The sequence below is a fragment of the Telopea speciosissima genome, chromosome 2, assembly GCF_018873765.1.
Source record: "Telopea speciosissima isolate NSW1024214 ecotype Mountain lineage chromosome 2, Tspe_v1, whole genome shotgun sequence".
In the NCBI taxonomy this organism is placed as follows: Eukaryota; Viridiplantae; Streptophyta; class Magnoliopsida; order Proteales; family Proteaceae; genus Telopea; species Telopea speciosissima.
Genome location: NC_057917.1, coordinates 64,978,005 through 65,004,766, shown reverse-complemented (window position 1 = coordinate 65,004,766; position 26,762 = coordinate 64,978,005). Strand labels below are relative to the sequence as shown.

General features: G+C 38.6%; 5 protein-coding genes and 1 non-coding gene across 8 annotated transcripts; 4 read left to right on the top strand and 2 right to left on the bottom strand.

The window, feature by feature from the left end:
• The first annotated feature begins 628 nt into the window (after positions 1-628).
• Positions 629-13,576, top strand: LOC122652243 (oil body-associated protein 2A-like). The gene is made up of 5 exons (XM_043845930.1): positions 629-646; positions 12,550-12,832; positions 12,925-13,007; positions 13,079-13,193; positions 13,303-13,576. Exons 2-5 carry the CDS (start codon positions 12,556-12,558, stop codon positions 13,557-13,559), a joined length of 732 nt encoding a protein of 243 aa, XP_043701865.1. The 5' UTR covers positions 629-646; positions 12,550-12,555; the 3' UTR covers positions 13,560-13,576.
• Positions 4,563-7,514, top strand: LOC122652242 (inositol polyphosphate multikinase beta-like). Of its 2 annotated transcripts, none has more exons than XM_043845929.1 (2): positions 4,563-4,600; positions 6,435-7,514. In XM_043845929.1, the coding sequence occupies exon 2, from the start codon at positions 6,529-6,531 to the stop codon at positions 7,402-7,404; it is 876 nt and encodes a 291-aa protein (XP_043701864.1). In that variant the 5' UTR covers positions 4,563-4,600; positions 6,435-6,528; the 3' UTR covers positions 7,405-7,514. The 2 variants fall into 2 exon arrangements, with proteins under 2 accessions (XP_043701864.1, XP_043701863.1); XM_043845928.1 differs by lacking the exon at positions 4,563-4,600 and adding an exon at positions 5,421-5,449.
• TRNAL-UAG lies at positions 12,032-12,111 on the bottom strand. Its single transcript has one exon. It is a non-coding gene; the product is annotated as a tRNA-Leu (tRNA).
• Positions 13,577-16,172: 2,596 nt separating the features above from the next.
• Positions 16,173-24,884, top strand: LOC122652967 (cyclic phosphodiesterase-like). 2 transcript variants are annotated; one of them, XM_043846853.1, is made up of 5 exons: positions 16,173-16,240; positions 20,813-20,824; positions 23,136-23,460; positions 23,600-23,654; positions 24,657-24,884. In XM_043846853.1, exons 3-5 carry the CDS (start codon positions 23,161-23,163, stop codon positions 24,839-24,841), a joined length of 540 nt encoding a protein of 179 aa, XP_043702788.1. In that variant the 5' UTR covers positions 16,173-16,240; positions 20,813-20,824; positions 23,136-23,160; the 3' UTR covers positions 24,842-24,884. The 2 variants fall into 2 exon arrangements, with proteins under 2 accessions (XP_043702788.1, XP_043702789.1); XM_043846854.1 differs by lacking the exons at positions 16,173-16,240; positions 20,813-20,824 and adding an exon at positions 16,249-16,266.
• LOC122652965 (cyclic phosphodiesterase) lies at positions 16,282-18,017 on the top strand. Its single transcript, XM_043846852.1, has 3 exons — positions 16,282-16,627; positions 16,811-16,865; positions 17,666-18,017. Exons 1-3 carry the CDS (start codon positions 16,328-16,330, stop codon positions 17,863-17,865), a joined length of 555 nt encoding a protein of 184 aa, XP_043702787.1. The 5' UTR covers positions 16,282-16,327; the 3' UTR covers positions 17,866-18,017.
• LOC122650994 lies at positions 21,064-22,166 on the bottom strand. Its single transcript, XM_043844343.1, has 4 exons — positions 22,066-22,166; positions 21,456-21,826; positions 21,189-21,412; positions 21,064-21,117 (listed from the first exon to the last, which is right to left on the bottom strand). Exons 1-4 carry the CDS (start codon positions 22,164-22,166, stop codon positions 21,064-21,066), a joined length of 750 nt encoding a protein of 249 aa, XP_043700278.1.
• Positions 24,885-26,762: the final 1,878 nt, after the last annotated feature.

Sequence of the window (26,762 nt, the reverse complement as noted above, 5' to 3'; positions counted from 1 at the left end):
AGTTACTTTGGGATAGAGCCGTCCCCGGAAAAATACAGAAATCGTAAAAGTGCACCGTTATGGTTGAGTGAATGAGGAAAAATAGGTGAGAGAGAAAAGAGATGGGGCGATTGAGTTTGAACTGAGGTTAACCGCGGTTTAAGGGTGGGTTTGATTACCAATCTTGGTTAGTCCTTGGATTACACCAATCAAGGTTAACTCTTAATTAATTTGAGGATTTCAAATGTGGACCGTTGGATTTGGAGTGCCACTTGTCACACTCTCACTCTCAGGGTGAAAATAATAGAAAATAACCGATCAGGAAATGAAGAGGATTAAAATCCATCCGGATAAGGGGATCTTTATCACCTCCAGTTGGCTGCCCGGTCCAGTTCCCCAGTTCCTCAAACAAAAGGGGGCTGAAATGGCCTCTCTACCCATGCCCAAACACAATGCTCGGGTGGGATCCTCCATCCCCTAGTAGAGGAACTGGGCCGATCAGCAAACTGGAGGTGATAATTTTCCCCAGATTGGGTCATCATTCAATCAAACAAAAGGGTTCAATTCAAACGATGGAGGCAATAAAGAAGGGGTCTGAAATCCAAATATCCAATCAACCAAAACGATCGCCTTGGCTTTCGAGAATAGAGAGAGAGAGAGAGAGAGAGAGAAGCCCAGAGCCGCCGGCCCGTCGTCAGTGGTGACCGTAGAACAAAGGTGAGACGGAGAGGAGAGGCGAAGACGTTTTAATTTGCGTGGGATTGCTTTGATTTGATACTTGTTTCATGATTTTCGACTTCAATATCATTTTCTCGCCAACCCTGTCACTGCAACTGAGATCTGGCGGAGCGTAGGTGAGTTCTCTCTCTTTAGTTCTTTACACACGCCCTTTCAGATCTGTTACTCCCTCCTCGTCTGGCTGTCTGTCGCTATTTCAATTTCCCTTGTTTATCGATTGAGTAGCCGAAGCCTCCGATCCATTGCACGGTTTTAAGAATCGAGGTTACGGGATCGATCTCGATCGATACTGATCTGGATCGCTCAGATAGATTTGTCACTGGTTTTCAAGAAAAATCGTATTTTTTTTAATCATTAGTTCGTATCAATAACCAGACAGGATCACCCTAGAATCGGTCTGACCCTCTGCTGATATTGATACGAATCAACCGAATTGCATGGAGATTTTTATTTTTATTTGGTAGAATTGCATGGAGCATAATTGGAAAGCTGGTTTTAATTGGGGGTGACGGACTAAAAATTTTGAAAAACCTGGTCAAGAATCGTGTAGATTCAGTCAGGGTAAGAAAATGACAAGACTCAGTTTTATATCGTCTTAGTCACATAAGACTTGATATTTTTATTTGACAAGTTTAGTCGTTTTTAAAAGAATCATAAAGACAGTAAGCAAACTAAGTTGAGTAAAATAGTAAATTTGTATTCTAAAACAGTAAAAAACCCTGAGTTTAAATTTGCTACCCACATGGGGACGGGGGGGGACAGATTTGAACCCTCCATGGGGGTGTGGGACCCGCCTCTATGGTGTGGGATCCATGCCCCATGGAGGGGTCAGATTTATCCCCGCCCGTCCACATGTGGGTAGTTGACCAGGATTCAAAAACCCTGAACTCCCCAACTTCAATTGTACAACCTCAAAAGACATTGATATGATATTTCTCTGGTATTCTCTGGTATTGCACGATAATAGTTAGGTCTTTCTCTCTCTCTCATGCTATCAAAGACCAATTCGGCTCTCCTCCAACCGTGGCGGGAGTTGGAGGATCCAGCCCAGCCAAAAGAGGGGTGTTTAGGTCATCACAGGTGGCCCTCCCTATGAAATGACCAAACCCCCTTGTTTTGTCTGGGCTGGATCCTCCAGCTCCTGTCATGCCTGGAGGAGAGCCAGATCCGTCGAAGACCGTCGAAGACGGCTAGCAACAGTTAGTGGTTGCATCCCTTCTCTCTTAAATTGTTTCTTTTCAACTCTGCTCTAGTGTCCCAAGGCCGACAACTGATTTCAATTGTATATCAGATACACAAAATGCTTTCGAATTGGATAATATCCGAATTTTCGATTAAGTAATCAAATTCAAAAATTTGTTTACATATTCAATAGCCAAATTCAGATACTGGTTATTATAATCGATTTCGAATGCGGATCGTGGCGTATTCGAGTCATATTCGACCCATTTACATCTGTAGACTTGAATAGGAATTGTCTTCAAATTGATCGGTAATTCGTCTTGTTATTAAATGAGACGATCTTGGGAGTTGATTATTAAATTATATGAGACGTTCATAGGATAGTTGAAATGACGAACCTATTTAAGATGTATATTTATTGGGAAAAGGCTAGGTATGCTAGCAGTATACCTTAAGATAGCACCTTATGTGTTTATCTCTCTCTTCCTTTCTTTGAGGGGTAAGGGAGTTATTTCAAAGGGGGGGGAGGGAGGAAGGGGGGAAGAGAGAGATATACACATAGGGTGCTAGCTTATGGTATACCGCTAGCATACCCATCCCTCTCATACTTATTTATTTGAAAAAGAATCTTAAAAGATGGTGTGGCCTCTGTGCACAGACGTAGGGGACATGAAATGACAACCCCATCCCATGAAAGGTGAAAAATTCTACTTCTGTTGATGCTTTAGTGCATGTTCCCATTAGCCCTGGAGTGGCATGGGGGCTTGATAGGGAACCCGTTTCCTTTACTAGTTTAGGTTTAATTAATACTTAATAGTGGTTATTGTTTAGACTTATTTGAGTGTTTTTATGCTTAAAAATCCTGTTCTCAAATTGGCCCATGAGATTGGACCAATAAAGAATTGTCTCGAACCATCCACATAGGAAAGCAAAAAATTACTATCCCATAGGGCTCACCCATGAAATAAAAAATTCAATGTTGATGCCCCCTATTGTCATTGGCTCCAAGTTGATTCAGGGACCACATGACCAGGCAGTGATCTCCTGCCCAAATAGATGTCACCAAAAGATTTTTTTTTGGTACATGTTACCAAAGGATTCGGTGACGAATAATACGCATTCAAATTGGCATATGCCATATAAAACGAACAATAGACAAAATATGCGAGCTTTAGCAACTAGCATAACGCGACCGCAAATATGTAAGGGGGAAAAAAAAATACGCTATCGAACAATCCATTTGCAAGGGATCCATTTCAAATCCATTTGCCGGATCCATTCAATTTAGGAACCGAGTTAAGTAACCACTATTTCACCTCAGTCTTTCTACCTTCCTCTCTACCTTCTCCCAGCTTGGGTTAAATCATTCTGTGTTTTCTCCACCAATTAGTATGATAGTCGCTTTATGCTTTTCTTTTTTTTTTTTTTTGTTTCCCTTGGTGTTAATGGAACTCGGGTTTGACCCGGGCGGGGGGTGTCCACCCGAGGGGGCAGCCACGCGCTTGGTGCGAGTGCGACCCCTTACTATTAATTACAGATCATCCCTTGGTTTTCAATCGAAACTCAAATTACCCCTTGATTTTTGAAAAAACTCAAATGTCCCCCTCTACAGTAACGGTGTTAGTCTGATGTTAGTTATTTGTGTGAAAAGACTATTTTACCCTTGTACTAAAACATTAGAATTAAATTATATAAAAAATAAAAACATTAGAATTAAATTTATAATACTACCCGTCTTTCATCTTCAACATTTGTCAAGGGTAGTTTAACAATTTAAATTTATTTAACTGGTTGACATCATCACTTAACAACATAAAACTAACGTTAGAGACTAATTTATCATTTTGGGGTCTAAATCAGGGGTGATTTGAGTTTTTTCAAAAACTAGGGGGTGATCTAAGTTTCGATTGAAAACCAGGGGGTGATCTATAATTTACCCATTATATAAAGACAATCTTCGCCCCTCTAACCCTATTGCTAATAGTGTGATCTTAGCTCCTAAGAAGATGATTTGAGTTCATAAAACGTGTACTCAAATCTGTATGAGATCCTTTTATTCCCATATCTTAGTTCAAATAACACCTTAACAGGTGATGATTTATTTACACTTGATTTAATTTTTATTTTTAGCGCCAAGAACTATAGAACTATAGAACTATATTGTGGGTTTCTGATGGAGGGGACTGGGTTTCAAACTTCAATTTACAGGTCTTCACGCTAAAAATAACTTAAAAAGAAATCTAACATAAACTATAGATTATAAAATGGAAATCACGATGATCTGTGTAAAGTCATTAGCGTATCATTTTTTGATTTGATGCTGCTTACTTCAAGATCTATGGCTTCGCTTTGATTCTAATTCCTTTCAACACTGCATGCGAAAGAAAGAGCAAAGTGCAAACGCGCTTTGTTATTTTTGTCTTTGCGTAGTATATCCTATTTCCATCGTCGTTCTTGCTTTTCCCAAAAAGTGCCACGGCTTTTGTTATGAACTTACGAAAACACCCTCCAAAAAAAAGGAGTATTTGTGTCCAAACACGCCCATGCTCTCTGCGCTTCACCCATCCTAATACGCAGCAGAGCCAAAAAAAAAAAATAAAAAAAACGCAGCAGAGCTGCCGAAACTCCTTTTCTTGGTAGTTCTAATTTTCATTTTCGAGTTCTTGGATCGAGTTCCAGCAATTTTCCAGTTTCTGCAACGGTATAAATTCATTTCATTTTGTTACTTGCGTTTTTTCTCTGATGAAACTGAATTTCTGATTCTCCTCTCTCTCTTTATATTTATTATAGGGGTACGATATTGAACTTATTAATGATATTGAACTTCATTAGCGTGGTGACTTAAAATTTCTTTATTCCTACAGTGAATGTTTGCATCCTTGATCTGCGTCAATTTGATTTTCCTTTCCCTTTACTGAATTTCCGAATTCGATACTTGTAACCTCTGTTAATTGAGCAGATTTGAGCCCCCGTTTGTTTAGATTCGAAGCTAAGTAAAATGGACAGTTCTTTTTTCCATCAGAAACCGGTTCTCCACTCAAATTTATGGTCTGTTTTTTTTTGGCTCACATTTTCCACTGAAGAGTTTGATTTTTTTTTATAGCGAACAAATTTTATCTTCGGACAAACCTCCTTTAAGTTGTAGGAAGTTCTAAGATCTGTTTCGGTTAGAATGGGGATAAGTTTACTGCGAGACTTCAAATGTAGTTCAAATCCAAGATTATTTTTCAGATTAATCCAGTTGAAGGAAGTCTGATATTTTTGTGCTGTCTTGTGTGTCTGGATTCGGTGTTTGTGGGTGAGTTCAAGCTGCTATTGCTAATTGGATTCTCATGCTCCACTCCCCCCCCCCCCCTCTCTCACTATTTCTTGGTTCTGGGCAAGTTTCTGCTTGTCTTTCCTTCTGAGAAGATACACCTCTCTAAATGACTAAATCTGTCTTTTTTTTTTTTAATCAAGTAAGCTGTTTCTGGCTTCTACAAGAGAGGGTGAGAATTTTACTGAATACGAAATTCAATTTGTCTCTGCGAGATGGCGGAAGAGATAATAGGTTTGGTCTTCCTTGGATTTCATTCCAGTTATGGATCAGTATTTGTGAAACAGAGGAATACTGATACACATGAAATGCAAGACGATAATTGAAGCACGGGAACTGTTAGATCCTGTGCCTGAGTGAAACTTGGTGTCATATAACGTAATTATTGGTGGGCTTGTTGATTCAGAGGTTATAAGGAGACTGTACCAGTTGTTTCTACTCATATTTGAGGGTTTTCAGATGCCATCTCCCATATGTTTGCCACAATAGTACAGATTTTGTTGAATTGGGACTTGACTTTTGTTATTTTCCCTCCACTTTACATCAGTTTTTCTTCCATCCAACACACTATTGAAAATTTCTTTTCTTTTTCTTTTTCTTTTGTTCCACTCTACTTCACTTTACAAATAAAATTTTTATATTACTCCATTTAACTTCACTTCAGACCTTACCAAAAGAGGCCTTAGGTTCTCTGTTCTTATTCTGGTTGTTGGGTTTTATGTTGCTAACCTAATAGGAAAAAATGTATACAAATTTGTTCTTGTTTTGGAACATTAGAAAAATTATACAGGGAAAATCTTGTTTTGTCCATTGATTCCTAATTAAACTATTTGGATCCTCAGCTTATATGGTATTGCTTTTATTATTTTTTACTTTTTTCAGTTTAAGTTACTTGGGGTTATGTTGTTCTATCTTACTGGTATGGATCAATGTTGTTGATGTCCTATTTTCTTCATGGGTTATGGTCTATTTTTCTCCCTAAATATTCAAAATAAATTTGAACAAATTTATTTATTTATTTTAAAGAGGCACAGTTTATTTAAGCTCCAAATGATAAGGATACAACAAGCCTCCTAAGGGAGGCAGCGCCACAGACAGATGAATAACAATTTCAATTTCATTGCGTTTGATCTATTGTTCAAAAAATGCATGCACTTGTAACTTGAAGTTCTTTGTTTATGCATCTAATAGCAAAAGTGTATTTTGTAACCTGTCCCAGGGTGGATTGCTTCACTTGTTGTTCTGAATTACTGCCTTGGATTGGAGAATTGGATTAATATCATCTTTGCTGTTGGGTTTGGGTTTATGAGATCATGCTCAAGGTCCCATCTCATCAGGTTGCAGGCCACCAAGCTGGTGATGGAAAGCTTGGCCCACTCATAGATGATTCAGGCCGCTTTTGCAAGCCTCTTCAGAATGATGATCGTGGGACCACTGAGGTGGCTTTCTACACTTCTTTCTCATCCAACACCAGAATCCCTGATCACATCCGGCGATTCTTTCCTATCTTTTATGGCACTCAGCTTATAGAAGCTTCAGATGGATCCGGTCTGCTTCCTCACCTTGTTTTACAAAATCTTGTCTCTAATTATGTTCATCCATCTGTTATGGACGTCAAGATTGGCTCCAGAACCTGGTATCCCCAAGCGTCTGAGGAGTATATTGCAAAATGCGTTAAGAAGGATAGAGAAACCACAAGCTTGCTTTTGGGTTTCAGGATTTCTGGCTTGCAGACTTATGAAAATGAGGAATCAGGGTTCTGGAAGCCTGACAAGAAGCGTGTCCAGGGTTTTACTGCGGATGATGTGAGGTCAGTTTTGAGGAAGTTTGTTTCTTCTAACCCATCTTCAGATTCAAATCCAGATTGTTCGTTTGCATCAATTGTTTATGGTGGTTCTACTGGGATTCTGGCACAACTGTTGGAGCTGAAAGCATGGTTTGAAGATCAAACAGATTTTCATTTCTACTCGTGCTCAGTTCTTATGATGTATGAAAAGGAGGCAACACTGGATGGAAGGACATCTGGTGCTGAAATCAAGCTGGTCGATTTTGCTCATGTTGTGGAAGGCAAAGGTGTAATTGATCATAACTTCTTGGGGGGGCTATGCTCTTTGATAAAGTTTGTCTCGGAGATACTGACCAGCCCAGATGAGTGCACCATCAAAGGTGGTTTACGGGAACCTGAGTAGAATTGTCTTGTTTTTAGAAAATAGTGTCAAGGAATGACGATAGTACTTTTAACAAGTGAACTTTTGGTTCCTCCATTTAACTTGCACATTTCCATTGCTTGTTCTCTGAAGGTTTGCCATTCCTTTTGCCTTGGCTTTAGTTTTTACTTCTAATGGAAGCTTTGATATCATTGACGTTAATGAAAGAATTTGAATTTAGATTAGTGATGGATGTAATTCAAAGTACATGCTATTACTACTTCTATAGACTGCGAATGAAAATGAGACGATGAGTTTGATAGTCGACAGTTATGTCCCAAACTGATGCCATTCATTTCTGCCATGTTCTTATGTTTTTGTTCTGTTCTTGGCATTATTGTCGTAATCATCGTTCAAGTCATTCTGCAACTTATCTGATTAGCTTATTAGGACAACTGTAATGGCTGGATGTAAGATTAGAAGTACCACAGTATTGGTAAGCATTGCCTTCTCACTAAGCTAGTTGTTTATGGTGCACTTTTATTTCGTCCTCTATATGGTTTACTTGCAACTTATCTCCCATTATTTTTGCTAGCTAATGGAATTGATCATGAGCTAAAGAAGGAATTGTGTGTGTAAATATATATATACTTTTTTGGTAGGACTGTGTGTAAATATTTAAGTACTTGCAAAGTTGTAATTCTTCCTTTACGCTTCATTTTTTTCTAGTAATAACCATTTAAATGGAAATCTTTAGGTAAAATCTTATTTTTATACAGATTTTACCTGAAATTTATCTTTTTACGTTTCTTTTAAATGGAAACAAAGAGCCTTGACAATAAGTTTTTCAAAGAGACCTTGATGAACTCGTCTGATGGAATAAATGAGAATCCCACTCCTTTGACCTTTGCCAATCAGATTCCCCAAAATAAGCAAGAGGATGAAACAACACACCATTTGGTCCATAAGTTGATTGAGCCTTAGGAAAAAAAAGAGTTTTGAGAACCAAAGAAGTTCTTGTTAGGTTTATTAGATGGTTGAGAATTGTTCAAGGAGTTTCTACTTAAGATGTTGCTGGAGACTGGAATCTCACTAGAATGGGAGTGAGCATGCATAAGTTCATAGAGGCTCGCTCTCTCTCTCTCTCTCTTTCCAATGAATGGTATCTTCTCTCTCCAATGTCAGCTCTTAACTATGGTTTCGTGGCTGACTATTATGGTCAAGCTCATTTTCTGTGTTACCTGGACACTTCAAATTATGATTCGAAACTGTCTGATTCTTCATCTAAGCCAATTAGAATGCAAGAAAATGCAGTATTTGCTGCATTCGAGATATACCCTTTGGTGTGTTTGGATAACATAGAAGCCAAATAGCTCCTAGCAGAGCTTTATCCTGTTCTTTGGAGAACATGGCTTGTTGATTGTTGTTGGTTTTCTGCTTCTCTTTTTAACCCTCCTTTCCCTTTTTTTTTTTTAAACATTTTCCTTTGGAGTGTGGGGGGCAGGGGAGGGAGGGGACTTGGGGAGTAAGTTAGAAACCTGTCATATATTGGGACTTTAGAAGCCATGGTAACAGGGATCCATAATGTTCTACTTGGGGTGGAACTTTACAATTTTCATTTCATGAATCAATTAAATCTCTCTATTTTATCTCATGAGTTTGTCAGTTGATCCTGTACATATGTTGTCTCATCCTCTGCCTCCCGTGACCTTCAGTCAATTTGTTGCAGCTACATCTCTTCTCATATGTGCAAATGTATTGGTGTATGATGTTCTCTCTTAGTATATCACTTTGATCCTTGCTGATACTTCCTTTTCCTCTATAATTAAATGCCTTGCTCGCTCTTCTTCCTTGCTGCTCCAATCTCTAATGTTTACTCATCTCTCATGGTGCTTTGTATTCATATATAATCTACCGACACTAGTTAAATTAAAGAGGTGGGTGATGAGAACAAGATAGTATGTTTCCATTTTAATTTCAATGGTAACCTCACAGTTGCTTGTCCTCAGTGCCTCATATTGAACTTGGTGGTGTATCTCATTGTAATAGCAGCTTCTCTTGCTGTAAAATTGCTGTTGTCCCTTTTCACTTTATATTCAGAGTATGGGAATTGCCAATTGCATCAATGTGGCATTAAAGCTTGAAGTCTGACTTCAACCCTAGATTTATCCCTCTAGGGTGTTTTTGCAATATTTGTTTCATTGACTAGCATACCTTCACCATAGCCTAATCTCATTTCCTTGGCTGCCCTTTTCTCTTTTCAATTCTCCAAAATTTTTAGATTTTCCAATGCTCTTATGTATGCCCACCATGAAAGGTGGAAATGCTGCCTATATTGATGCTTCTGTACGTACTCCCATTGGCCTCATGCTTGGCAGGGCCCACGCTTCCCACAGGAAATACTTCCCCATATTAAATCTATGGCAAAAGGTTTTTTCTACACTGACCTGTACTGAGATGTATTCTAACTTCTAAGTGGGTCACCTACTTCTACCACGTGGAGGGTTGATGTAGTAATTCCGACTACCGGATTGGTGGTCTGCGATTGGTAATTTGTGGCCAATGGGTAGAATTCAATGGTCAATGCTAGCAACGAGGACTACAAAACATTCTAATGGGAAGGCTTTCAAAGGCCTGTTAAGAGCTAACCATGCCACCAAGGAAAACTTTTTCTTTTACAGTTCATATTTTAAAAAGTTGAAGGTTACACAGTGAAGGTAGACAAGCTTGTCTTCACTGTTACCTTCAATTTTTCCACGTGACCATTGGATAGATAGGAGAAGGCTAGATAGGTCACATTTCAAATTTTAGACTGGGCTTAGGTTTACGTTCGAACATTCTTGTATGCCCCCTAAGCCAACCTGATGGAATTCAGGTGTATGAGATGGTTCTCGTACTTGAATCTGAGTTTGTATATCTTTATGAATGTCCATGCACCAAGTCTAGTTCTATACATCCTTTTGGTAGTTCTGAAATTCTTGGTTATTCATTTTTTTCATTTGGTAAGTTTTGTTTGGACTGAAATTTGACATTAGAATTTTACTGAAAAAAACTTAGACATTTGAATGGGGGGACTCATGCCCTACGGCAAATAAGGGTTGGCCATAAAGGGAAGGCTCTCTATGGCCACTAAGGAAACTCTAGCCAAAAAACCATAAATATATTAATTTTCTACACCAACAATGTGTATGGGTCTTTTTTTTTATAAATAATTCTAAGGGTTATCTTCCCCGTCACTATGCCTAGTTAAATGTAACGTTTTTCATTGTGGCAAATAGTGAAAGACTCTTTTTATGGACACAGTTTTCCTCCACCTATGGTGAATGAATAGAAAATTTCTTCACTCCCATCATATTTATTATCGTTGGCTGGGATTCTTTGGAACTCTAGGGGCATGGGGGGTGATTCGTTTCTCCATGTTTGTCTTCACTGTGGATGAAGAAAAACTCATGGTGAAGAGAAAGCTTCTCCTTGGTTTTTTTGGGATCATTTACGCCGTGTTTGGTAACATTTCTGTTTTGCAAAAGTGTTTTTGACTTTGAAGCATTTTTTTTTTTTTATACTTTAGGAGACCCCCCTCCACAACTTTAACTATTGAAAGATTTATCATTTTAATTGGTTCTTTTCCAACCCGGAAAAAAAAAAAAAGTATGTTTACTGAATACCCAATTTATCCCAAAACAAGATGTTTAGAGGGAAGCTAAGGTCATTCAGCCATCCAGGTAAATCGACCATTGAATCGAATGGTTTGACGGAATATTTTCTTTTGTTTTTCTCTTGTAAAGCATTTTTTCTTGTAAAGCATTAAGCTAAATAGCAGAAAAGATAGCTAACTTTGTGCTATACTTTGACATGGAAAAATATGCGATTATGTTAAAACAAAGTCCTAATATAATGGTTGAATGGTATCCTTTTAATTTAAAATTTTAAAAAATTTATGACATCTAATATTAGATTGGGTTTTACCATTGTGTTGGAAATGATTCGAAAGACTAATTAAATGGTCAAGATTCAAATCAAACATTTTAAAATGTTAAAACATTATAGTCGAATCATTTCCTTTCAATTAAAATCGTTTCGAAGCTATTGATAGTGCAATCTTAAATCAGACCGCGCCATGATGTTGATCATGATTAAAAATGATATATAAACAACCATGATCCAAATCAACAATTAAAAAAATATAAAAAAATGATATTAAACCATATCTTTCAAATTAGAATATTTTTCATAGATATAAGAACTTGGGCTATTTGGTCATTTTTCATCATATATTAACATCTATTTTATATCGTTTGTACTTAGGTCTCACAAACATAGTTTTTAAAATGACTAAATTTCCATCTACCCACAAAGGGTACCCTTTTCTCCCCTCTCCCGTCCCATGGTGAATGAGATAGTGGATGGAAACTCGGTCCTTTTTAAAAGATAGGTACTTTAAACATAATATTTTTTTTTAAAATGTTGAATACCTTAGGTATAATTTACATGATTTTTTTAAATATTTGTGGTGCCAAGCCATTTCTCAAAAACTTGAAGATAGTGAGGAGAGCATCAAATATGACGAGGAAAACTTAAGAGGGGAAAAACAAAAATAAAAATAATCCCTTTGAAAATAATTTTCATTCATTATTATAAGAAAATTTTTATTTTACAAATTAATACCATTTGACAGCTGTGGGATTTGAACCCACGCCCTTTCGAGCCAGAGCCTAAATCTGGCGCCTTAGACCACTCGGCCAAACTGTCGAACATTGTAGTATCTGTTAATCATAATATTAATATCTAACCATTAATTTATGGGTTTATTAAGTGTATTTATGAGTAAATAGATTCCAAAGATAATCTAAGCAAATTTTCGAGAACCTAAAAACTAATCAACTGATCAGCCCAACCCAAGAAGTCCGTTTACTTGCATTATTCTGGCTGACCTCTTGTGGCCCAATCTTTTCCAGATATCCCAAACAACTCCAACTCTCCAAGTGTCCCAAACTTCGACACGTGCTTATAAAAATGAGCCAGGTCAATGCCCTTGCATGCTTCTGGGATCATCTTCTTCCACCACGTGTCACCTCATCATCTCCTTTTCTGCCACATATATATACTTTCACAAACTCTCACTAATGTTCCTGAAATCGATACAACAAATAGAAAGGTTAAAAGTCTTTGTTTCAGTAGAGAGAGTTCTTCTCAATGGCGTCAAGTGATGAAACCCCAGGCGTGATGCCAGGCCAAGGACCGACGGTAGGGAAACCGATGACGGTGGGGTCACAGATGCTTGATAAAGGGGCTCAGATGCTGCAGTCCATTAAGCCGGTGAAGCAGATGAAACAGCATGTCTGCACCTTCGCCATGTACAGCCACGACATGAATCGGCAGATCGAGACTCATCACTACGTGACTCGCCTCAATCAGGACTTTCTCCAATGTGCCGTTTACGATTCCGACGATTCCACTGCTCGCCTCATTGGTAATCTACTAGTACTCTTTTTTCATAGACTCTAAGATCTGTCTGCTAAGGCTAATGGTCTACAATATTATTCGGATCGAACCATGGATCAGGGGTGGAGTATATCATATCGGATAGGATCTTCGAGAATCTTCCACCTGATGAGCAGAAACTGTGGCATTCCCATGCTTATGAGGTGGGTCATGGTTCTCTCTCTCTCTCTTTTTAAATTAATAAGTAATTGAGACAAAATTTTGGACGGTCCAGATCAAATCTGGTTTGTGGGTGAATCCGCGGGTCCCAGAGATGCTACAGAAGACGGAGCTTCGGAACCTGGCCAAGACCTACGGGAAGTTTTGGTGCACGTGGCAGGTGGATAGAGGTAAGTTCATTTAATTACTAAAAGTAATGATGGCTTCTTTGGTAATTGCGTAACACATTAGGGACAGAAAACTTTTTCCCTTGAGAGATTCAGTGTGGTGGCGGTGTAGGTGATGTGCTACCATTGGGAGCGCCAGCGCTGATGATGTCGCCACAAGAGGTGAACCTGGGGATGGTGAAGCCGGAGTTACTGCATAAACGGGACAGCAAGTACAAGTTGTCAAGCGATGATCTGAAGAAATCAAGGGTGGATATCGAGGAGCCGGAGATGATAAATGCGGTTGCGGATTACTGGAAACATTCAGGGAAGGGCTTCGCCGTTGATATCGAGCAGACAGAAATGAAGCGCAATGCTCCATTTCCCTGAATATATTCCCTATTATGTTTATAGGATGCTTTTTTGTTGTTTTAGTGTAGCAGGGACTAGGGAACTTAGTGGATTTACTACTCTGGGGGTATAAAATTATGGGATAAAGTTCTCTGTATCCGTAGGATTGGCATATCCATGCATATATGTTCATTTTGTATTTCAGTACGTGATGCTGTAATTCTGTAAAGCTGGACATGTTTAAGCATCTCTTGTCAATGTCACGGAATTTAGTCCCAATCCTTGAATGTATGTCTATATATGTGGTGGCGGCTAACCTTGACATGATATATTTTAAGTCCTGAAATTGAATTTCAAGAATAAAATCAATAAAATCGTGTGGGTTGAAATGTGGTTGCACCAAATAATATCGTGATTTCATACCTACGACCTACATTCAATTATGCAATTCAATAATTTAATCCGAATAAAATTGGGGAACATTCTTCTTGAATTCGAATCTCCCTCAAAGAAAATTTGTTGGTCTTGCCTATCTTCTTTTTCTCTCAAAACCATATGGTTAAAGGAGAACAGATACAACAAAGGAGATCACTTCGCAGTACGGGTTTTATCAAAATAAATCCAGTCAATGTCCTTGTCTAATCTGGTTCAACCAATGATTGTGCTAGCCCCTATATGGTAAGAACCTTACATTGCATGAATGCTAGAATAACTAGATCATTGGACCAGCTACATCCATGGCACTGTACGTACCTACGCATCTTACCGCTTATATTAACAGGCCTAGTCCTGCTCTGATTCAGGGTTTGAAAAATTCAACCTTGATCTGCTTTCAAGGTCAAGCCGGGGACCCTTATTGGCCTTTGCCGGTAAATAACCTAGGCATGAGGAATATTGATTTGGCCTCCTGAACTGGTTAAATTGTCAGATTTGTTAATTGATTAGAATTTGTTAACTTAAATAAAGGATATATCAATTACAAATAAAAAAATATTGACACATCTGTTAAAAAGATCTATGCACCTCATGTTTACCCTTGGGATTAAAAATATGTATAAAACATCATAGGCTTTGAGATATTATATCAAAATTCAACAAGAATAGTTGAAATTGAAATTAAAAGCCACTGGACAATTGACATTCATGATATAGTTCATTGTCCATCTCAACCTCCATCATTATGCCTGGCACAAGTGGAAGATGAAATATGAATTTCTAGTCAACTCTTTCAAGGAAGGGGGAAAGGAGATTCAAGGGTTGGGTCAGCTCGGGGAAAAGAAGAAGACAGGGTTGGATTGGGCTAAGCTCAGCCCAAGGACTCAAACTTGGCCCGACCTGGCCCTAACCTGATCTCAAGGCCAGGGTATCTCAACATAGGTCTTGTTCGGGCTCAAGGCCTCAGGGCAGGGCCAAACTTGCACCCTAGAATTCATGGTTGAATTCAATTGGATTGTATTGAGTTTAGATTAAACATTTAGGTGCATTAGGCCTGCATTTTGCATTGAGAATATGTTTTGAAATGTTAAAAATGTTGTTTGTTATACATTTCCAGTCTCAGATCCTGGAATGGACTTAAGATTAAAATTAATGATAATATAGGTATCCAAGTCACATAACTTTCTTGAAGGAATTCTTCCTTATCTTGGGGTGGGGGAATCTTAATCCTTATTCTTTTTAATTTTTTTCTTGTTTAGCCTATTGATTGACTGATATGTATCATTTGAAATTTGCAAAAGGAGATTCTCTTAGATGGCCTCAAATTTAATTAGGGAGGGAGTATAGGTTTTATGGATAGGCACACCCGATACAATCTATAGACAAACTTCTAATCCTACCTCGTGTCAAGTTTGACGAGCTACCATACGGTAAAATAAATAATTGATTACAAAGAGGATGTATGGATTACCAAGATGGTGCATGGAGGGTATGCCAATACGTGAAAGTCTTAACGATCAAATTTGATTCTTAATTTGACATGTAATATAACAATTAGAATTACTATATTTTTTTGTTTTTTGGTAAAAATTAGAATTATCATATCGGATGGATTGGTATCCTCTCCTGTTACAGCACAGTGCTGTAAAACATTGTGCGGTGCTGCAAAGACCATGTGGTACAGCAAGCCCCATATGGTGCACATGGCCTCTACAGCTGCCGCACGATGTGTTACAGCACCATGCTGTAACAGGAGTAATAGGAGAGGATAAAAATTGCCAAATGGTAAGTCGATTGAGCTCCTCTTTAGGGAGTCTAGCGGCCAGCGCATCCAACCGTTGGGCTGTGCCGCACACATCCCTAGACATGTATTAAGATGTGTGCAGCATAGTCCAACCTTTGGATGCCCCCTGGGCACTCCCTGGGTGTTGTGAACGTACGTGAACGAGTTACAACTGTTCAGATGAAATATTCTCACAGATTGAATTCCATCACGTACGTGAAGATTCCCAGCTCACTCTAAAATCTGCACAGGATATACCTTCTCATTTTCATAATATTCTAAGAATCATTTTCCACCGAAAATTTAAAAGGGAAAAATGTTTCCGTCGAGTCACGAATCACAATTTACAACTCGAGCTTCGCTGCATTGTCTTCTTCAGTGTAGAACAAAGAACCGATTCCTCTATCATGGGGAAAAATAAAAAAAACAATAGTAAAAAAGAGAACCGATTCACCAGTTATAATGGTCAATCAAATCTCTCCCTCATCTCTCGCTAACCTCTGTTGATCTTTCTAGGGTTTTTACTTTCTAGGAGTATAGCGGTGACTATCTATTGAGTATTGCTCAGGTAGTCTTCGATCTCCCATCAATGGAAGGATCTGGAATTGCAGAAGAACAAAATGTTTATTCGGTGTGGGCATTACCACCTGAAGACGTGAGCCAGAGGTTGAAGGCGGTGATGAAGGATCTGGGATCGGAGTTCAGAGGTCCCGAGTTCGAGCCACACATCACCGTCGTCGGAGCTATTCGCCTCACTAAGGCGGATGCCCTTCAAAAGTTCAATTCCGCCTGTTTAGGTCTAAAATCTTATACAGCTCAAGTTGATTCGGTGGCTACGGGTACTTTCTTCTATCAGTGCGTCTTCCTTCTCCTCCACACCACTCCTGAGGTAATATTCAATTAAAAAACTTTCAACCTAGTTAAAGCCATGAATTTTAGGTTTTTCAGAATCAACAGATTCAGTGATTCGTTCTAATTTGAAAATGGATCGTTGTGCTGGTTATGTAAAATTTTCCATCTTTGTTGTCTTGGTATGTTTTTGTTGTTTGATATGGAAATCTGTTCGATGTAGGTGATGTCAACTGGCGAACACTGCACTTCACACTTCGGATACAAGAGTTCAACCCGTGAGTTACTCTAGACTCTTGCTTTCATCTATTCAATTTTCTAAAAACTTTAAAAGTATTGATTATAAACTGCGAATTCAATTTCTATGCTCCTTCCTTACAGTGAGTGGTACGAGAATCCTCTGTTTCAGTATATTTCTTAGTGAAATTTTTTTCTTTGATCCCTAATAACATACAACAACTATTGTCTAATCAAACATAACATAAGCCTTGGAAAATTTATAGGAAGTAGGAACTGAAAAAAAAAAGAATAAGAGAACTAAAACCAAGTTGCTTAGGATTATAATATTATCCATTCCACGGTTCAAAAGTCGGTTAACCTTTTGTGATTGGTGTGTGGTTTGTGTGACTTCACTTTGTTTGTTTCATCAAAAAATTAAAAAATGATCCATTGACCTACCAAAATAGCAACACTGAGGCACAAATTGCAAATCTTCTTCTCAGAATTGATATTTCTACACACTGGAAGAAAATTTCAGATTATGTTTATAAGGTTTAATTATAGTATTGCAGGATGTCTTGTTTCAACTATTATAATCCTTTAGTAGGACACAATCTTTTCTTTTGCCCAAGGTCGTGTTTGGCGCGTTGGTCAAGTGCTCACTTGCTGAACGCTTGGTCACGCATTCAAGTCCTGGAAACAGCTTCTCTGGAAATAAGGGTAAGGCTGCGTACATTTGACCTTTCCTAGACCCTGCTAAATGCGAGACTGCGAGAGCCTTGTGCACTGGGTACGCCTTTTTTTTTTTTTTAAATCTTTTCTTTTGCTGATCAATACGTTTTGGTGTTCAAACTTGTAGCTTATATGCCACACTTGAGCATCCTCTATGGGGATTTATCAGATGAGGAGAAGAAGAAAGCCCAAGAGAAAGCTAAACTTCTTGATGAGAAGATAAGCAGCCTAAGCTTCCAGGTCTCCCGTCTTGCCTTGTACAAAACCGACACTGAAGACAAATCCCTCAAATCCTGGGAGAGGGTGGCCGAGTGCAGTCTTGATTAGCCACTTATCCTGTTGACTCTATATGTGAAAAAATAAGGTTCTAATACTTTCTTTTGTCAAGTCTTTTTGTTCTAGTTCTCTGTCATGCAAACTTTGGACTGCTATATATATGTTTCTTATAGTGAATATTGATGCTGGTCTTTAGTTTCTGATGGTATTACATCAATACTAAGAACCTGTCCAACCTTAGAGGTTCTGTGACTAATATTTGGTAAGATGGAAGATTAGAACATTTTGAATAATGTGATCCAAGTTATAAGAGTTCTATACCCATCTCACTGGTAAAGCTTCAGTCTATGGATCTCTTGCAAATGATGAAGCCATCGTGAGGGATCCATACCAAGAGGCCATTAATTCGAGATATTTTCAATTACTTCTTATAATGAGAATCCAGGATTATGTAGATTTTCTTTATCAAGGAGTGTAATGATGATGGTTACCAAAAGGTGAGAAAGCTTGCTTGTCAAGACGTGAGTCTGAATTTGATTTCAGGAGAAGTTTTTCCACACCATCCTAGGGTTCTCAAACCCCTATAGGGTTTTAGTTTGTTCCCCAAATACCCTACTGATTGTATCTAAAATCCTGTGAGTGAATGGATTTTCATTCACCATTGCTTAAGGAAAACTTGGTCCATTTAAGGGTGGAAGTTTTATTCTACAGCAAGGGAAAGAAAAGTACACTCATCTAGAGGCATTATTATTCTTTTCTTTAATCTTTATTGTATGAAATTGATTAGGCCTGTACCACTATTCCGATGCTCATCCCAAGGCACCTCCATCAAAAAGAGCTTCGTTTACAAGCAATACAACATGTATTTTACAAGACGTATGGATCATTACTTTCCCTACCTTAATTCCTATGGCTCCATTTGGTTGCAAGAGGAATTAAAGGGAAGGGAAGTGAAATTTTCATACTTAAAAAAGAAATTTTGTAATCATTACACCATGTGCCAGTATTATTAACTCCAAATCATTTCATATTTGGTTATTAATTTTCACTTTACTTGCATCCAGTTTCCTTTGGTTTAAAATGTAAAATAAATATTACATGTAAAATGTATCATTACTAAATATGATAAGAAATTTAAATAATTCATACAATCACATAGGGTAATGATTACAAAATTTTTTTTTTAGGTTTGAAAAAGTTTCCTTTCCTTTCTTTCCCTATAATTCCCTTTGCAACCAAACAGAGCCTATGTTATATTGAAATTAGAGTTGAGACGACTTCACGGCGGCGTAAGTAATAAGATTCATGCATGGCTCATGGCTGTATTGAAATGAAAGAACATCATCCAATTAATCGGTTTTAATCTTATTCAAGAAATTTTCATTATCTTTTGGAGTGACTCTTTGGTTGCGTTTGGTAACGGTCTGAACAAAGAACGCCTGTTCTTGACTAGAAATGTTCTTTTACGTTCTTGGTCTAGAACGGCATTCTGAGACCGAAAATGACCGTTTGGTAACGTTCTCAAGAACGTTGTTCAGAACGAAAATAGTGTTTGGTAAAATCCGTTCTTCCCTATTTGATATTAATTACAATAATGTCATTTCTTTTTTGTCAATTATACCAAAAAAAGACTTGTAAAATCCTTTTTTCTTACCAACCTTAAAATATCTCATTAAAATAACCAAAGTATAAAAAGACGTCAAATTTCAAAGATGCCATTAAAATTGGGTTCTTGAGTGGATTAGTGGTATAACTAACTATGATATGAACAGTTGAATAAAGAAGGCCTTGGTGGACTCGAACCACCATCCTCTTGGAACATGCTCATGTTCCAAGTGCTCTACCAATTTGAGCTAAAGGCCCATCAAGTTGTCAATGAATTAACACAACAGATTAAACCAAATTATATTCTCCATTCTTTTGGATTCTAGAAAGTCAAGCGATTCCATAGACTGAATAATCTTAACTAACTGAAGCACTTGGCTATTGTGGACATGAAAAGTAAAGAAATTTTTTGTTTTTCAAAGAAAAGGCTATTAGTACAAACAGAAAAATGGTGGTGCCAATGCCAGAACCTTTTGAAATTGGTCCTAAGAGATAACATAGATGGGCCCTGCTCTTACCTGCCATTCATTGCTTCCTTTCTCAGTAATTTCTGTCTTCCCCAATCCCCTTTCTCCTATGTGAGTGGAAAAAAGTAAAGGAAGAAAAGATATGGAAATGAAAGTTGAATCAACTTATAATTTAAAGGGCAATCATATGATAGTCCCCCCTAGGGTACCCAGATCAGAAATCAAAAGTTCAGGGTTGAACCATTCTCCCCTGTCATACCCAGATCAGTATCATCCAATTAAGTCCTTCTGGGCTGAAGATCACATCTCATGATCAATATCTTATTAAAATCTGACCTGTTTCAAATTCTCTTGGATGGTTTTCACAGTGGCAGATTTAGAAACCAAATTTAAAAATAAATTTAATAACAACAAATCAAAGTTTCAGATACGGTCCAAAAGCTGGTCAAAGGTTCAATTATATGGAGAAGAATGGTTTCCCAAATTTTGGCTCAAATCTGATGGACAAATCTGAAGTAAATAGTGTTGGAATCTGATCAGATTTCTTGTTTGGGAGATATCACCAGTTTCCCAAATTTTGGTGGTTTTGAATGTAGACAAGAAAATAGAGAATATGAATACTATAGATGTGGGTACTCAAAGTACTCCACCTGAACTCAGCTCAAGTAGTCCAAGCCCTGCTTCAACACCTTCCATTAAAGAGAGAGCTTTGAAGCAATGTGAAATTGAAAGTGGAGAGTCAACTAATTCCAGTTCAAAACCCAAATCAGAGGAAGATCAGGTATGCCCATCATAAAAACTCAGTTGTAGCTTGCTTTTTTTTTTTTTGAATGTTTTATGGCTTAAACAAATGATGAATTGAAATGGAATTACAATCAGATTCATAGGAATAATAGATAGTTTGGGCACAAAAAACTAACGATTAACTGCTAAAAATTAAAAAAAAAAACCCTAATTATCTGACTCTAGGTTCCGAATGACACACTGTAATAAGCTTGGGGAGCAATCTCTCACAATTGTCTTCCACAAGAGAACTTAAAACAAAAATCAGATCAGAACAAAACAACTAGCAGTTCAATATCACTGAACTCAACAAAGCAAATAGTAGAATGGCTGCAATGCATAAATATGAAGGCACAAAGGGAACTAGAGTATATTGCTGCTACAACATAATAATTTAGTGATCATAATTCGATAAAAGTTGAGTACTAGGATCCCTCGCCCGTGAACCCTAAAAGATGAAAATAAAAAAGGTAAAAACAAAAATAAAACATAAACAAAGAAAAGAGAGACTTGAGCTACCTTGATCACATTTTGATGGTGGAGATGAGACAGATGAGTAACTTCTCTAGTGAACTGCTTCTCCTGCAGAGCCGCTATGGCTCCATTTTCATCGTCATCAGGTGGGTTAAGAATCTTCATAGCAATAGGTTCATCCTTATAAATTCCATGGTAAATTCGACTGTGAGCTCCGATGGCAAACTTAAGCCCATAGAACAACTGAGAGAGATCAACCTTGAATTCATCTGCCAGCAATTTCCACCGCAGTGTCCCTTCCTACTCCATGATCAAAGTACTTCATCCACGATGACTCCCTTCGGCTATTCAATTTATCAGAAATCGAAGTTGACGACGATGTGGAATCTGATGCCTGAGTACGATGAGAATCTCTAGCGAAAATCTTCCCTGGAATCTTTCCATCGGGTTCTTTTCTTCGCGGGCCTGGAGTAGAAAATCTCCTCTTCTCAGATTGAGCTTCCTTAAATGAATCCGAGAGATTAGTGTCAGGCAGAGGAGATAAAGATCTGGTGGTCGGATTACATTGCAACTGTCCGGTATGCACAGAATCAAGATTAAGCCCCGAATTTAACTGCGAACCACGTTCCTGTTGGATGGAATGCCTCGATTTCAACCTGGGATCACGATTAAGCCCCAAATCTCTGCAACAACTTTCTAATCTTCGTCAAAGCATAAAAAACTCCTTCAAATTCCAGGTCTCGCAATCGGATTCCTGAGACAAAACTGTGTGTAACAGTATAGATTTGTCAGATCTGGGCTTTCCAAAACCATAAACGAACTTCACAAACAGAGACGAGAGAGAGAGAGAGAGAGAGAGAGAGAGAGAGAGAGAGAGAGAGAGAGAGAGAGAGAGAGAGAGAGAGAGGTTTGAAGTTCTTACCTTGAAGCCGGAGTTACAGGTAGAGGTCTCCCCCTCAGCTGCTCCTTCTCTTCCCCTTCTCTTCCCAATGTTTGATTGCAAGGAGCCTTCTCCAACTTCATGGGTTTTCACGGGTTTCGTCGATTTTAGATCGTCTAATCGTTCTCGTTCTTTTGGTGCTCAAGACCTCCGGTTCGTTCTAAAAAAACGAAAAAATGAACCACAAAGTCAAACACTTTTTCATGTTTTTTTGTTCTTTTTGAACAAAAGAACTGAACAGAGCTGTTCTGAACGTTACCAAACGTACTCTTTGTCCACAGACTCGGCCTAGTACCTCTATATTTTCTCCCTCTCCTACCTAATGGGACTTTAACTACCCACTGCAAGAGATATCTGACCACTAGTTCCTTGATCTTACGAGGGCGTGCGCGTCAAGTCTTCAACTGACATGCCAGTATACCACCAACCAATCAACCAATCAACCAAGCTGTTGTTCACTCGTTTGTGCACCCTTATATTGAAACAGTGAATCATTCGCGCTTGCCAGTGTAGAAGTTTGGGTCATTAGGAGTTTAGGACTGGTCTACGGGTGGGTTGCTTGTCAGGTTGGACCAGTTTGCACGGTTTAGACTTTAGAGCCAAGCAGTCCGTCCAAAAAGGGCAAAAAAACGTGTTCTTAAAGAAGAGGACCAAATCAAAGGGTGATAGGTATCACATGACATCAGACGGTCTGTATCATGCACCTAGCTTATCTGCCACCTGATTTGCTCTCCTATTTTTCTATACATTTCAGTCGTTGGATCGGAATACTTTGATTTTATAGTGTTGATTTTCTTTCATAAATCATATACCAACGTGTAAACCGGTCACTTTCTTTATACTCTTTATCGTTTTACGCTTCTTAAAAAAATATTATTATTTTTAAACGTGAAGGCACAACCAGCCCGAGATCTCTGCAATTTCCTCTTCTTCTTCAGCGAAGAGCGAAGAGCGAAGAGCGAAGAATAGTATTTCATAAAAAAAAAGAAAAAGAGCGAAGAATAGTAAAATCGAAGTCAACCCTCAGCTCTTGAATCTCGCGCTATTGAAAGTCTGGTGGTTTTCGATCTCCCATCCATGGAAGGAGCTGGAGTTGCAGCAGAAGAAAATGATTATTCGGTTTTTGCATTACCGCCTGAAGATGTGAACCAGAGGTTGAAGGCGCTGATGAAAGGTCTGAGATCGGATTTCGGAGGTCCCGAGATCGAACCACACATCACCGTCGTCGGAATGATTCGCCTCACCAAGGCCGACGCCCTTCAAAAGTTCAAATCCGCCTGCGAAGGTCTGAAATCGTATACAGCACAAGTAGATTCGGTGGCTACGGGTACTTTCTTCTATCAGTGCGTCTTCCTTCTCTTCAACACTACTCCTGAGGTAATATGAAATTGTTAATCTCAAAATTAAAATCATGAATTTTAGGTATTCGTAATCAATAGGTTCAGTGATTTGTTCTGTTTCGAAAAAATGGATGCTTGTGATGGTTCTTCGTCGTTCTGATATGCTTTTGATGCAGGTGATGTCAACTACCGAGCATTGCACTGCCTGCTTCGGATACATGAGTTCAACCCGTGAGTCACACTGTACACTCTTGCTTCATCTACATAATTTCCTAGAAACCTTTTTTCAGGAAATTTTGTTTTATAAATTGCGGAAGTCAATTTCTATTTCATATGCTACTATCAGTGATAGAAGGTTTTCTCTTATATTCATTACGATTATAGTAAGAGGAATCCTCTGTTTCAGTATCTCTTACTGAAAAAATTATAGGTTCTCTGTACTTTCTTTTTCTATTTATTAGGACTCCTGTTTCTTGATCCTTGAGAACACCCAAAAACTATAGTTTAATCAAGATAACATAGGCCCTTGAAAAATTTATACGAAGTCACACAGAACACAGCTGAGCAATAACCACTATATTCAGATTAAGAAATTATAAAACCCTAACTCACACCTCCTTAGGAGAGTACAGTATAGAGAAATCCTAATCCCAGAGAGTACGAAATTTCCCCTAGTATAAACAACTCCTAAAATAAACCGATCGGAAGCTCTCGTCTCCTACACCCTCTGGCAAGGAGGCTGCCTGCCTCCCTTGCAACCCCCACAGCAACAGTACTTTTCGGATTAAGCTGAGATCAGGCTTCACCAATAACAAGGAAATGAGATCTGAAAATAAAAATATTATAACTAAAACCAAGTTGCTTAGGTTCTTAATATGATCAATTGTCCTCCCATTCAAATTGGGCAATACTACATGAATATGGTTAACAAAAACTCATTACTTGAGGTAGTATAATTCTAGAGCTACCAAAACTTGAGTCTGAACAAAATTCAAATTTTCTGACCTTCCGAAAGTGCAACACTGGGCACAAATTGCAAATCTTCCTTTCGGTTCCTGCTTTCAAGATTCAAAGAGAATATTCAATATTTCTATAAACTGAAATTTTTTCAGATTATGTTTATAGGGTTTAATCATAGTATTGCAGGATGTCTTGTTTCAACTGTTATAATCCTTTAGTAGGACACTATCGTTCTTCTGCTGACCAATACGTTTTTGGTGTTCACACTTGTAGCTTATATGCCACACTTGAGCCTCCTCTATGGGGATTTAACAGATGAGGAGAAGAAGAAAGCCCAAGAGAAAGCTAAACTCCTTGATGAGAAAATAAGCAGCCTGAGCTTCCAGATCTCCCGTCTTGCCTTGTACAAAATCGACCCCGAATCCTGGGAGAAGGTGGCTGAGTGCAGTCTTGATTAGCCACATCTTCTGTTTACTCTATATGTGAAAAACAGGGTTCTAAGTTCTAACTTCTAATATTTTCTTTTGTCAAGTCTTGTTTTTTTTTTCCAAGTTCTGCTCGTGCACCGTCTGGAGTGTTTTTATTTTATTTTATTTATTTATTTTTGTGTGGAATTGGGAGCTTTTATATATAGTTTTCTGTAGGGAGAAACTGGGAAGGGGGGAAGGTAACAGCCAGGAGACTCGAGACCTCGTGGTGAGCATGGGCATGAAGCACACCACAACTCACCAACTACGCTAGGTAGTTGTTGTTACTCTTTGGGGTGTTATATATATGGGAATAAGAACACTGTTGCGCCAACCCCCCTACACCCAGATGTAGGCACCATGAAATGGCCACCCTACTCCTGGTTGGATGCCGGTGCATGTGCTCCTATTGGTCCCTATGCAAGCACAATGGCCATGTAACCCCTGCAGCGATCCCCCTCCCTATACATATATCTATTGGAAGAGGGATAGACGTGCGGGCAGCACCAATGGGGGTGTAGGATGGGGTATCATATACAAGAGGGGCAGGAGGTCATTTCAAAGGAGGAAAGAGAGAGATAGACACAGCACCCGCTAGCGTGCGGCATGCCCAGTCTTTTTCTATTTTTCTTCTGGGAGCACTTCTATGTTCGGGAGTGTAACCCCCGCCCTAGCACGGGGCAAATGGGAGCTCACATAAGAGTATCAACAAGGGAAGGATTTCACCTTTTATAGGGGTGAGGTGGTCATTTCGCCCCATCTTGTGGCCGGGCTTGTTACTTCTTTGATGGGGACCGTAATACATGGCTTTTCCATCGACAAGCACAGATGAATTGTCGTCGTAACTATATTTTCTGGATTAAGGATTCCTCTGGGAATTGGATCTCCACTCCCTCTCATGGTTTTAGTGCATGGTATCGGAACGGGTATCGGCAACACGCAAAACCGATACGGTATCCACCTAGATCGGCTGTATCAGACATAATTACCCCTTAATTTCTTTAAAAAACAAGTTTTTCGACCACTTTACCCCTTACCGTTCCATGCTACCGATACGGTATCGGCACGGTATCGGTATCAGTGACTAGCCAATACCGTATACCGTGCCAATACCAACAGCTGTTCCTTCTGGCTTTCTTTGGGGTTTCATTTGGACAAGTTTGAATAACGGTGGTCTAAGGACTATCTCCAGCATTTTCTCATGGTTGATTCTTAATGTCCTTCATGTTCTTCTCATAATGAAACCTTTTGGCTTCTTTTTTTTCAGCTGCCCAATTTCAGAGTATATTTGGTGCCCTCTTCTTTTCCTGATCTGGTTTTGAACCTAATGACTTTTCCAAATTTTGATTCAAAAGGTTTTTTTTTTTTACCATGGGTTCGACTGTCATGTTTTTGTTATGGACTGAGCGAAATTCAACTTTATTTGCTTTTAAAAAAAAACCAAATCCTCAGCATCTTATTCTGGTGATATCTCTATGGATAATTCACATCCTCCCCTTGCTTCTGATTGTTTGCTTTTCACACCAAGTGGTGCTCATCAACTTGTCCTTACTGATGGAAGTTTTTGAATCGTACTCAGGAATCTAGCTGGTTTTTTTTTTTCTCTATATTGACATTGATGGCATTTCTATGGTATATAATCATGGATTTTTAAGTTCTGCTTTAAAGCAGAAGGGAAAGCGATTGAACAAGGTGTAAAAGTTGCAATTGATAAGGACGTCTAAGTGTTTAGAAATTTGAACTAAGGAGGCTCAAGTAACTAATATCCGCTCAAACTATAACTTGGCCGTGCACGTTTTTCGCTCTACTATATGATATTACACAAATGTTTAAATCGTTTGAGTCGGTGATAATTAAGGTTAGTAGAGTTCATGTTACCATGTCTCATGCTTTTGCCACTTCAGCTAGGTGT